This window comes from Propithecus coquereli, unplaced genomic scaffold (genome assembly GCF_000956105.1).
Source record: "Propithecus coquereli isolate 6110/MARCELLA unplaced genomic scaffold, Pcoq_1.0 Scaffold113, whole genome shotgun sequence".
In the NCBI taxonomy this organism is placed as follows: domain Eukaryota; kingdom Metazoa; phylum Chordata; class Mammalia; order Primates; family Indriidae; genus Propithecus; species Propithecus coquereli.
Window position 1 is genome coordinate 2,172,766 of NW_012135303.1, and position 11,853 is coordinate 2,184,618.

General features: G+C 33.1%; 1 protein-coding gene across 1 annotated transcript in view; it reads right to left on the reverse strand.

The window, feature by feature from the left end:
* Window positions 1-11,853, reverse strand: part of CARF (calcium responsive transcription factor) — a 100,387-nt gene that overhangs the window by 69,872 nt on the left and 18,662 nt on the right. The window contains exons 7-11 of the mRNA XM_012655044.1: window positions 8,576-8,696; window positions 6,295-6,438; window positions 4,418-4,648; window positions 1,891-2,053; window positions 869-932 (exon numbers count right to left, since the gene is read on the reverse strand). Of these exons, the coding sequence (XP_012510498.1) occupies window positions 869-932; window positions 1,891-2,053; window positions 4,418-4,648; window positions 6,295-6,438; window positions 8,576-8,696 (723 nt within the window). The remainder of the gene's footprint in view (window positions 1-868; window positions 933-1,890; window positions 2,054-4,417; window positions 4,649-6,294; window positions 6,439-8,575; window positions 8,697-11,853) is intronic.

The window sequence follows — 11,853 nt, forward strand, 5'->3', positions numbered from 1 at the left end:
ATCACAGCTCACGGCAACCTCAAACTCCTGAGCTCAAGTCATCCTCCTGCCTCAGCCTCCCAAGTAGCTGTAACTACAGGCGCATGCCAACACACCTGGCTAATTTTTATATTTTTTTGTAGAGATGGGGTCTTCAACTCCTGGCCTCAAGCAATCCTCCTGCCTTGGCCTCCCAAAGCTCTAGGATTACAGGTGTGAGCCACTGCACCCAGCTAAGGTGTTAACTTTCTAGCAGTTACTATGCTACGTACTAGGTATATTAATTTGAATAAAATATAATCCTTGCCCCTGACTCAAACCATAATGAAAGATACAGACACCTAAACAAAAGGTTACCATGTTAAACGCAGAGGTAATTACAAAAGAATGAATAGCTTACTTTATATAGGAGGTGAAGTTAAGAGAGGAAAAGAGATTACTATTTGAGGAATAAGAAAAGTTTGCCATGCAGAAGAAAAAAGACATTTCCAGAAGGGAGAACAGGTGTATAAGGGTCAAAATAAGCTTGGAATATTGAGAGAATAGAGGAGTAAGAACATAATGGAAAAAAAGCAAACTGTACAAAATGGACAATAGTCCCCAAATCAAGGTATCGTATGGTTATTACTACAGGAATTAGCCAGCCTTCTAGTTCCCTGTGCTAGTAATCAGCTTCAAAATTTCAGTCATAAAAAAGCAAAAAAGCTGAGTATAAAAGGAAATTTTAAAAGCAGGAAATATTTTGATAATTCCTAATATAGTTGCTCTTGCTTCTTTAGGTCCTGGTTTCCTCATCTATAAAATTTATTTAGAGGAGATAATATCTCAAGTTCCTTTCAGTTTTAACACTGTTTGATTTTATATTTTAAAGGTATTTAAGATAATCTACCTTCTGCAAATGTAACTGTCACAGTTTCTCTGAGAATATTCCCACTGTCTGTAGTCCACTGAAGCTGAAATGGAAACATTTATTTCAGTAAAAAAAAGCATTTATATTAAAAAAAATCAATGCAACTGTCACATTTTCTTCATTAATAGAATAATTTTACCATATTCTGTAATTATTCTCTTCACTTGTTCACATTCTCAAAGCACAAGTATACTTTACTATCCAAATACATTAGGTTCTTGAGTTAAGAGAGCAAGAATATGGATAGCAAGTGTAGATGTCAAAGGAGCATTGCCAACCAAATCTGTTTTAATTTCTGGATTCTAGATAGTGATAATTAAGAGTTACAGATAGCAAGGAATAGTAGTTCTAACTTTTAAAAAAATCAAAATTTATTCAGTTACTAAATTTGGATAGTAAAAGTTAGGAGAGCAAAGGATATTGCTCCTTAGATTTTAATACCATAACCACTGCCTGGATTGTAATTAGCAGTTTCTTGGTAATTATAGTAATCTCTTCAGAGTAGGCAAAACTTTCATAGAAATAACTAATATTTAGGGGAAAACTACAGTATCAAAATATGAGGTAAAACTGATATCCATAGATAGCATATAGAACCAACATCATCACTTTCAGTGTTCAAGTATGAACAATTAAACCTGACCATCTATTTAAAAAAGGGGGATATATATATATATACAGTATGTACTCAATAAATATCTGTCAAAGGAATAAGAAATAATTTTTACAGAGAAAAAATATGTTGATTTTAAAAAGATTGTTGTTTTTATTAGAGTCAGAGTTGGAAATTCACTAATTTTTCTTCTTGTAAGAGTAATAAAAATTTTTAGTCATTATCTGAGAGTTCATAGTATTTACATTTTAAGAAAAAGATGCCACTAGCTTTTCTTATATCACAGTTATTCAGATGGCCTAATAGTAGCCTTCCCTATTAGCCCAAATATTATCAGAAGCTGAGAAAGATTTTGTAATAAAACAAGGAATTGTGGTTGTAATCATACCGTTGCTGGAATAATCTCTGAGTTATATACTGTATCTCCATTTCTCAAGGATTTCTGTACCTCATGGATGTGATTTTTGATATCATTTACAGTTGGAAAAAAAGATAAATTATGTCTTTCAGGTACCTCATCAGCTTTGAACATTTCCCTTTCCACAAACTTTCTGTGGAAAATATAAAATAAAAACATAAACCATTTAGCAATATACTTTTAGATCAAAAGAGAGAAGAGTCTTTTGTAGCATAAACTTTTGTAAAGTATGGTTTATAGCTCCATAAGTAATTTATATTTTCCCACTTTTATTTTTACCATATATTAAATCATAGAATTCATGCAGATTATAGAAATGTAATATTTTCATTGGTTAAACACCTAAATATATTAGAGTGAGCTTTGACACTTTCATGGATGGAATGAAATCATTATTTTCAGTTTAAGTATAATAATTTTTTTTTTTTTTTTTTGAGACAGAGTCTCACTCTACTGCCCTGAGTAGAGTGCAGTGGCATAAGCCTAGCTCACAGCAACCTCAAACTCCTGGGCTCAAGCGATCCTTCTGCCTCAGCCTCCCGAGTAACTGGGATTACAGGCATGCACCACCATGCCCGGCTAATTTTTTCTATATATTTTTAGTTGTCCAGCTAATTTCTTTTTATTTTTAGTAGAGACGGGGTCTCGCTCTTGCTCAGGCTGGTCTTGAACTCCTGAGCTCAAACGATCCACCCGCCTTGGCCTCCCAGAATGAAGTATAATAATGTTTTTAATGCTTACTATCTCAGGTCCTGTATGGAACACTTCACACCAAATATCTCCTTTAACCCTTACTATGATCCTGTGGCATAGGTAAAATTAACATTCCCACTTCACAGATGAAGGAACTGAGGACTGCAGAAGTTAAATAATTTGCTCAAAGTTATATACCTATCTATTAAGTAAGAGAGTTTGGGCCTATACCCACATTATGGGCATAAATATCATGTTATACTGCTTCCAAAGGCACCAATTAATATTATATGAAATATGATGGGTGTGAATTTTATAAGTAGAAAAAAGATAGAAATGGAAGGCGGCATTGCTACATAATTGTAAAAAATAAATACATGAAAGAAATGATAAAGTTTAATATGTATATATGCTTTGTGCATTATATTCGGTGGAGCAAATCACAGAGCTGTATTATACTTCTGTTCTTAAGATTCAGGTATAATAAATAATGAATGGCTTTACCATACTTTGGCTTTGTTCTAACAATGCTCCAGTGGAAATAAATATAAAATGTTTAAGAAAGCTGCTAAATAGAAAAGTCATGTATTAATTAAGGAATAATATTAATACTGGGAATTACAGTAAGTCCTCACTTAATGTCATTGATGGGTTCTCAGAAACTGCAACCTTAAGCAAAAGGACTTGAAATCATTTTTTTCTCATTGCCACTATAATAACTTTGAATGAAAAGATGTTGAACAAAACAATGTTATATGTGCGCCTGCTGTATGTCATTTCACTAAGTAGCAGTTTCTAAGAACCTACTGATGACTTTAAAAGAGATCTTACTATACTCATTTTGTTGTTCAGATCAGATTACATAATAACCAGTAAGAGCAAGATTAAGTACCAGAAATCATAACAATGAGCACAGGTTACAGAGTTAGGCCTAAATTTCAGTTCTGCTTCTGCCTCTTTTTTTTCAGCAAACTGAAAATATTTTATTAGAACATGGTTCTTTCTCCATTGATTTGTATTACATGAGTTTACAAATGTAGCTATGAAAGGCAAATGTAAACATGCTTTCCTAAATATTCATTATAAGCTGTTTTCTCTCAGTGAATGGAAGGGGCAAACCACATTTCTGACAAAGGACTCATATCTAGGATTGCTTCTGCCTCGTAAGCCAATTATTTAACCATTCTGAGTCTCAATTTTTTCATGTGTAGAATTGAAATAAATATACCAACTTTATAGAGCTGTTATAAGACTAAATGAGATCATGTTTGTAAAGAACTTGGCACAATACCTGGCACACACATAGAAAGTACCACATAACAATGATGATGATGCTAATGATCATATAATTATTATTGCTTCCTGAGGATCAATAAAATTAGACCAGAGTACTATAAATAAAATTTCATTAGATAAAGAACTATTCAAATTCTTTTATTGTAATAAAATGTAATTGCATTTCAAATAGTTTGAAGTAAGTACCTTGGCCTGGGTTTTAAAATCTTTGGTTCTATAAAATTTTTTTTCTCTAAAGGTATTTATTAAATAATTCAATTTATATATCATAATTTGCCATAACCGAATACGGAATATCTCAAATGACTAATTAGAATTATAATAAACCATATCATACCATATTATGCCAAGCAATTGATGCAAAATGATCAGTTCATAAAAAAGATTATTTAAATAAATTAATAAATTGTGTTCCTTATCTATTCTGGTAGCATATATCCAGGAAAATATCTACACTGTTTAGTGTATTATTTAAACCAACAAATGAAAATGAAAAATGTAAAAGTACCTTAGCTGTTTCCTTACTGCATACACTTGTTCTATTCCCTGTGATACTAATTCTTGAATCTTATGTGCGACTTGAGGATGTAAACGTGAGGGTAATGCACAATTCTCATCTCTAACTGTAGTTTCTTCTTCAAGAGAAGACACAGGAAAAGGGGAAGGTGACAAAGGGAGGCAGGGAGTCTCCAATTCATGATACTGATGAGCTTGCTGTGTAGGTAACTGTACATACCACCTGATAAGAGAAAATATTTAAAATTATTAACATTTAAATATTAAAATTATTTAATATTAGGCAAAGGCAGGAATCACAATTACTTAGGTGAGTACTTATAATTTTTTAAGAACAAATTATATATGATTATACCATATTAAACAAAATCTAAAATGACCTCTGCTTAACTCTAATAAGATCTGCTTTATACCCAATTAAATAAAAATATTTATAAACCTTTATAGACTCACTGTGGCCCTAAAGTTGAGGGAGATACAGGGATTTAAGTATATATATAAAAATGGTATTTTAAATTTCACATTAAGGAAATTTTACCTCAAAAATAAAGAGACAACATTGTAAATCATCTTTTAAATTGCACATTTTCCTATCCATCACACTGCTGTCCCAAACTACACTTCTCTGTTGCACCTATCATCCTTCCAACCGGAGAAGATATGCAATTTAGAGCTATATGGGAGAATCTTCCCTCACATGAGCTCAACATACTGCCTCTAGAGCACTCCCAGCCCCTGTTCGCCCAATGAGCAAGAGAATAAACTAAAGGTGAACACAGATCTCTTCGAGAGCAGTGCAAAAAAACAGATGCTGGGAAAATGAACTGATCTGGTAGGAAACTGCTTTAATTGGTACTTTTGTACAAAATTGTTACAATGATATTGCATGAATTGGAGCCTACTTAGAAATTATACACAATGTTCTCCAAACTGAAGGATTTAATTATTGACTCAATTGATTTTTCATATAACTAAAGGTTTTTTTTAAAGATCACACAAAAACTATATTCCATACACTTAATCCCATTATACAACAGCAAATTCTTCACCTGGACTGACACATAAAGGAAAGTAAAAGAGAAAGCTACTATTTCTTCTTATGTAAAACCTGAAGCATAAAAGGCATGAAATGGAATTTTATTTAGGGTTTAGAATTCATTTCTGTTTGCATAAGTAATCAAAGATGGGTTAAAAAATATAATGTGGCTGCAAGTTCTGCTCCTCATAAGTATCTAAATCAAAGTACTAAATATACAATAAAATATGTTGCTAAATATTTATTGGTGATTTTGGGGAAAAGCTTCCACATGGTATACAGCATATATAGTATAATATAATTTTTTTTTTTTTTTTTTAAGACAAAGCCTTGCTCTGTTGCCCTAGGTAGAGTGCGATGGCATGATCATAGCTCACAGCAACCTCAAACTCCTGGGCTCAAGCAATCTTCCTGCCTCAGCCTTCCCAGTAGCTGGGACTGCAGGCATGCGCCACACCTGGCTAATTTTTTCTATTTTTGGTAGAGACCGGGTTCTTGCTCTTGTTCAGGTTGGTATCGAACTCCTGGCCTCAAGCGATCCTCCTGCCTCAGCCTCCCAGAACAATAGGATTACAGGCATGAGCCACTGCACTCAGCCAGTATAGTATAATTCTTTGGTCAGAATTATCTACAACCTTTGCCTGATGAACTCAATGGCTTATACAGTAGCCAATCAATTTAATACCTAGGAAACTACTGGTGAGGTATCTACCTTATAAAACCATTACTTAATGAGATAACTGGAAAACCAAATTATAATTTCTCCTACAAAACAATTCTTGCAAATGGACCTCATTAATTTAGAAAATAAAAGAACTATAGAAATGTCATACCTAAGAACACCACCAGCATCTACCAAGTTCTTCTTTAGCATGTTAAAGGCTTTCTCCTGCTCCATTCTGATTATTTTCTTATCAATTTTGGGGTCTGTAGGAACTCTATATTCGGGAAACTTCTGTACCTTTTTAATGTAAATCCTTTATATGAGATAAAGAAAAATGCATTTCACTATGTTATAATCTCAAGAAAACCCAATTTATCAACAAGAAGTTTAAGCATTTAAGTTTAGAGAAAATACAATTTATCTAGAAAGTATTCAGAGGCTTATGTAAAAAATATGCCATATTCTCAGTGCATAATACTTAGCAAATTAACAATAATCATTACTTGAGTAAAATATTTAAGTTTACAGATTTTAACATTTTTTTTCCTGGATTTCTCTCCATTCTCCTGGAAGCTATAATCACCTCATGTCTGGATTACTTTAATAGCCTTTTTCCTGGCCTCTGTGCCTCCGTTTCATTACTTAAATTCACTCGATACATAAATGCCACAATAATTCTTCACATTTGTATTCCTCTGTTAAAGAATATGCCTGCTCTTTAATCAAGCACAAATTTCTTGACAACATTCAAGGCATTCCATTATGACTCTAATTTATCTACCTAATCTTACTTTCTATTACTTCAAACATAAAATTTCTTTTCCTGTGAAGTTCATGTTCTCAATGTGTAATCATTCTATATCTTTATTTAAAGGGTTCTCCTAGCCTACAATATCTTCCCTCTAATTTTCTACCTATCCAAATTCAATTTAAACTTCAGCATCCAGGTTAAATTGCACTTTCTTTCCTGCCATGAGTTTGTATGGATATATTTCTTCTCTAAATACCTATTAGTAGCTAACCTATACATTTCACAATGTATACTATACCATCATGTTCTCTACTAGTTTCTTGTTTTCTGATCCACCCTAACAATATTTTAAATTTCCTGGGATTAGGTAAATTTTTATTCCTCATTTGGTCTCCCTGCTTCCTATGGCACCCAATGTAGTTTCTGGGCACAGAGTAGATATTCAAAAAGTACTTGTAGAATAATGGAGAATAAAATTATTTCTTCACATACGGAGGTTTTCTCCAAAGTTATATCTGAAGTTTTTATATTGCTTATATTTAGAAAGCAGTTGAAAGTTTTGTTTCATTGTCAGGTTTAAATATTGTCTAACATTAACATTATCAAATTAAATATGAAAAGCCTTCTGACTAGGCTTTAAAAACTTGAGAATGCTGAGTTTTATAGGATGAGATGTGATGCTAAAATAAGATGTTTCAAAAATCAACTAAGTCTAACCACTACATTTTATCTTTAAGTTTTTTATTTTACCTAATAATTTAAAACACTCTCAATGTCTAAAAAAATGTCTTAAAATACTTTCAGAGTCTAAAAAAATCATATTCATGATGTAAAGGGCATTATAACATCTCATTGGTTCACATTTTTCCTTCTCATACAGTTCAATGACTACTCGGTAGCCCCTTTCTATCTAAAACTTACTGCATTGGTCTCATACATTGCTGGTAATTGGTAAAAATCTCTCTAAAAAGCAACTCTGCAATATTTGTCAACACTTAAAAACGATATAACCTTTGCCCTAGCAATTTTAATTCTAGGAGTTTATCTTAGTGCTATACTTGCACAAGTGCCCAAATGTGCAGAATGTCATTAATTGCAGCTTTGAGTGCAATAATAAAGAATAATTTTCATAGCTTACATGTCCATCATTAGAGGACTAATAAAATAATTCATCCATAAATGGAATACTATATGGCTATTAAAAAGAAAGGCACAGTGCTTTTATATCAGATATGAAGTCAGCTTTGAGATATATTGGGAAGGAAAAAGAGCAAAATATAAGTCACTACATTTACACTAGTATGTGGCATACCTGTGCGGTAGATAACCACTATAGGCATTCAGATTGGGAATAAATCCATGTGAATTCATAGTGGGAAGGAAGGTATATTACTATCTAACTCTGGGGAAAGAAAAATACTAGTGAGCTTTACTGAAATCTTCAACAACATTTATGGGGGCAGAGGAGATCTCTCTCTCTCTCTCTCTCCGTATACATATATGCATGCATATACTCGGAATATCTTTGGAAGACGGATCAAGAGTTGTCGCCTTAAAGAGAGACATAGGGAACAGGGGTGAAAGAAAACTTAGAATTCACTGTATACTTTTTGCACTGTTTAAACTTAATAAAATATGCATATTGGCTGTTAAGAAATAAGTACTTAATAAAAAACAAATAAAAGAAAAGAAAGCTTACCGAGCTGGACAAGTGGCTTTGTAGAGCTGACAGGACCTGCTTTCCTGCTCACTGATTTTTTTTAACTGGAAACCTTTTCTCCTTGGCCCATACTGACACTCCATTACCACAGCTCTACTCCCTGTGGGCCAAAACCAACTACAGGTATTAATTCAAGTGTCCATCTATTCTAGACACTATATTAAAAATAACTTGGTGGTGGCAATGTCAAAATCTACACCTTCTATTACACATCAGTAACTCTTAAGATGTACAAATACATAAATTTAAAAGTTTATTGTAAAATTTACCAAATGTACCACAATTATGGTAAGGAAATTAGCAAATATCAGTGATTGAATGTCTACTGATATTTACATACATATGACTTAATAATAATGAAATCTACCACTTTATAAATAGAAATTAGTAAATGCTACATTTAGTTAATAAACATTAATATCATCTACAAATTTATTTCCTTTTATAATTATTTATTTTCTTATTTCTATTTGGGCTGTTAATGCGGTAACCAGCCTCTAAGATGGCCCCCAATGATCCCTGCCTCCTAGTATTCATGTCCTGTGTAATCCCCTCCCTTTGAGCATGGGCTGGACTTATTAACTTACTTCTAATGAATATGGCATAAGTGATAGGATGTTATTTTTGATATTAGGTTATAAAAAGACTGTAACTTCCATGATGGTACTCGCTCTTGCTTGGATTGCTCTCTCTGGGCGAAATCAGCTGCCACATGGTGAGGGAGTTCTGTGGAAAGGCCCATGTGGCAAGGAATAAGGCCTGCCACATGAGTGAGTTTGGAAGCAGATCCTCCCCCAGTCAAGTCGTGAGATGACTACAGCTCCAGTCAACACCTTAATTGCAGTCTTGTGAAACAACACAAGGCAGAACCACTTTGCTAAGTCGCTCTTGGATTCCTGACCCACAGAAACTGTGAGATAATAAATGTTTGTTGTTTTCAGCCACCAAGTTTGGGGTAACTTGTTACATAGCAAGAGATAATGTAAATAAGTAGATGTGAAATCTAGAGTTTAAGATTTTAAGCTGAATATTCTACTCTACCACAAGATACAGCAAACTTTTAAAATACAAAATAAAAACCACCAATAATTAATAAAAATGTTGATAAAAGCTGACATTAAAATTTAGAACTTGTTTAAAAGACACCATAAATAAAAGTAAAAGAAAAGTAACAATTTGAGAAACACATTTTATAATACGCATAATAAAGAACTACTATACAGAATATAAAGAACCACAAATGGTTAAAAATAAAAAATAAAGGAACAACCAAACAGAAAAGTAGGCGAAGGCTATATAAAGAAGCAATTCAGAAAGGGAAAAAAAGTAGTAAATGAACAAATAAAAAGATGTTCAACTTTACTAGTGAAAGGGAAATGCAAATTAAAACAATAGTAAAATACTATCGCACACTGCTCACATTGGCAAAAATAAAAACATTTGACAATACTCTAAAACAACTGATCCACTGATCAATCTAAATACCACAAATAGAGAGACACATAGATAGCAATAAGTATACAGCACATCTATGAAGTATTCATACAAAAATCAAATCTGCATTTAATCAAGCCTCTAGACCTAACGGTTTAGGAAATACAGGAGATAAAAGAATACAAACTACACCACAGAGACGGAATCAGCAAAATCCAGAATACAGCAAACACTACAGGACAAACTACTGGGGGAAAAAAGGAAAGAAATCTTTAGAGGAAAACAAATTTAAGAGCTATATTAACCAAATGCAATCTGTGAACCTTGTTTGAATTTGAATTTGAACAAACCTATGGGGGGAAAAAAAAAACCTGTGATAAAAATGGGAAAACATAAACATTGGAAATTTTATAACATTAAGAAATTACTGGGGCCAGGCGCGGTGGCTCACGCCTGTAATCCTAGCACTCTGGGAGGCCGAGGTGGGCGGATTGTTTGTGCTCAGGAGTTCGAGACCAGCCTGAGCAAGAGCAAGACCCCGTCTCTACCAAAAATAGAAAGAAATTAATTGGACAGCTAAAAATATATAGAAAAAAAAAATTAGCCGGGCATGGTGGCACCTGCCTGTAGTCCCAGCTACTCGGCAGGCTGAGGCAGTAGGATTGCTTTAGCCCAGGAGTCTGAGGTTGCTGTGAGCTAGGCTGAAGCCACGGCACTCACTCTAGCCAGGGCAACAAAGTGAGACTCTGTCTCAAAAAAAAAAAAAAAAGAAATTACTGTTAATTCTTTTAAAGTGTGATAATGGGATTGTTACATATGTATGTATGTATATACATACACACATAATGTGTATATATATGTATTAATATATAAAGAGTTCTTATCTTTTACAGATATATACTTTAGTATATACTATATACTTTAGTAATTACAGATGAAATGATATGATATATGAAATATGCTGTAAAACTGGGGATTGAGGAAGTGGTAAAGGGTATAGATGAGACAAGACTGACAAGACTGACTATGCTGATAGCTGTTGAGGCTGGATGACAGATACATGGAGTCATGGGGTTTCTTATATTATTACCTCTACTTTGATTCACATATGAAAATTGCCATAATATAAAGATTTTTGAAAGTCTAGCAATACTAAGTCATAAAGTAAGTGTGGGGAAGGGAAATTTTATACATTGCTGATAGGAATGAAAATTGGTACAGGTTATCAATCCCTTATGTACAAATCTAAAATCTAAAAAGCTCAGAAAACAAAGTTTTTTGGAACTCATTTGGCTGCAAAACCAGATTAGAACTGCATGAGGCTACTTACAGTCTTTATTTATTCCTCTTAGTGTGACTATCCATAAAGAATTACCATTTCATTATGTGATACCATCTATAGAATAGTTGCTAGGAGTATGCTATAATATTACCACATTACATTCCAAAAATTCAGAATAAATCTGGACCAAAAAATTTCAAAGAAGGGATTCTGGACCTGTACAACCACTTTAGAAAGCAATTTAAGATAATCTTATAAAGATGAATACTTCACATACTTCACAACCAGCAATTCCACTTTAAGACACGTACTCTAGAAAAATTAATTACACCTTTTCATCAGAGGATGTATACTGTGGAGGTCTGATTACAGCATTCTTTATAATAGTGCAAAGTTGGAAACAACCTAAATGATATTCAATAGAAAAATAATTGTACTCTCGTCATATGCTAGAATATTATACAATACTTACATTAAGTAGGCTCTGTAAGTATATATCAGTATTGAATATGGCATAAGTGATAGGATGTTATTTTTGATA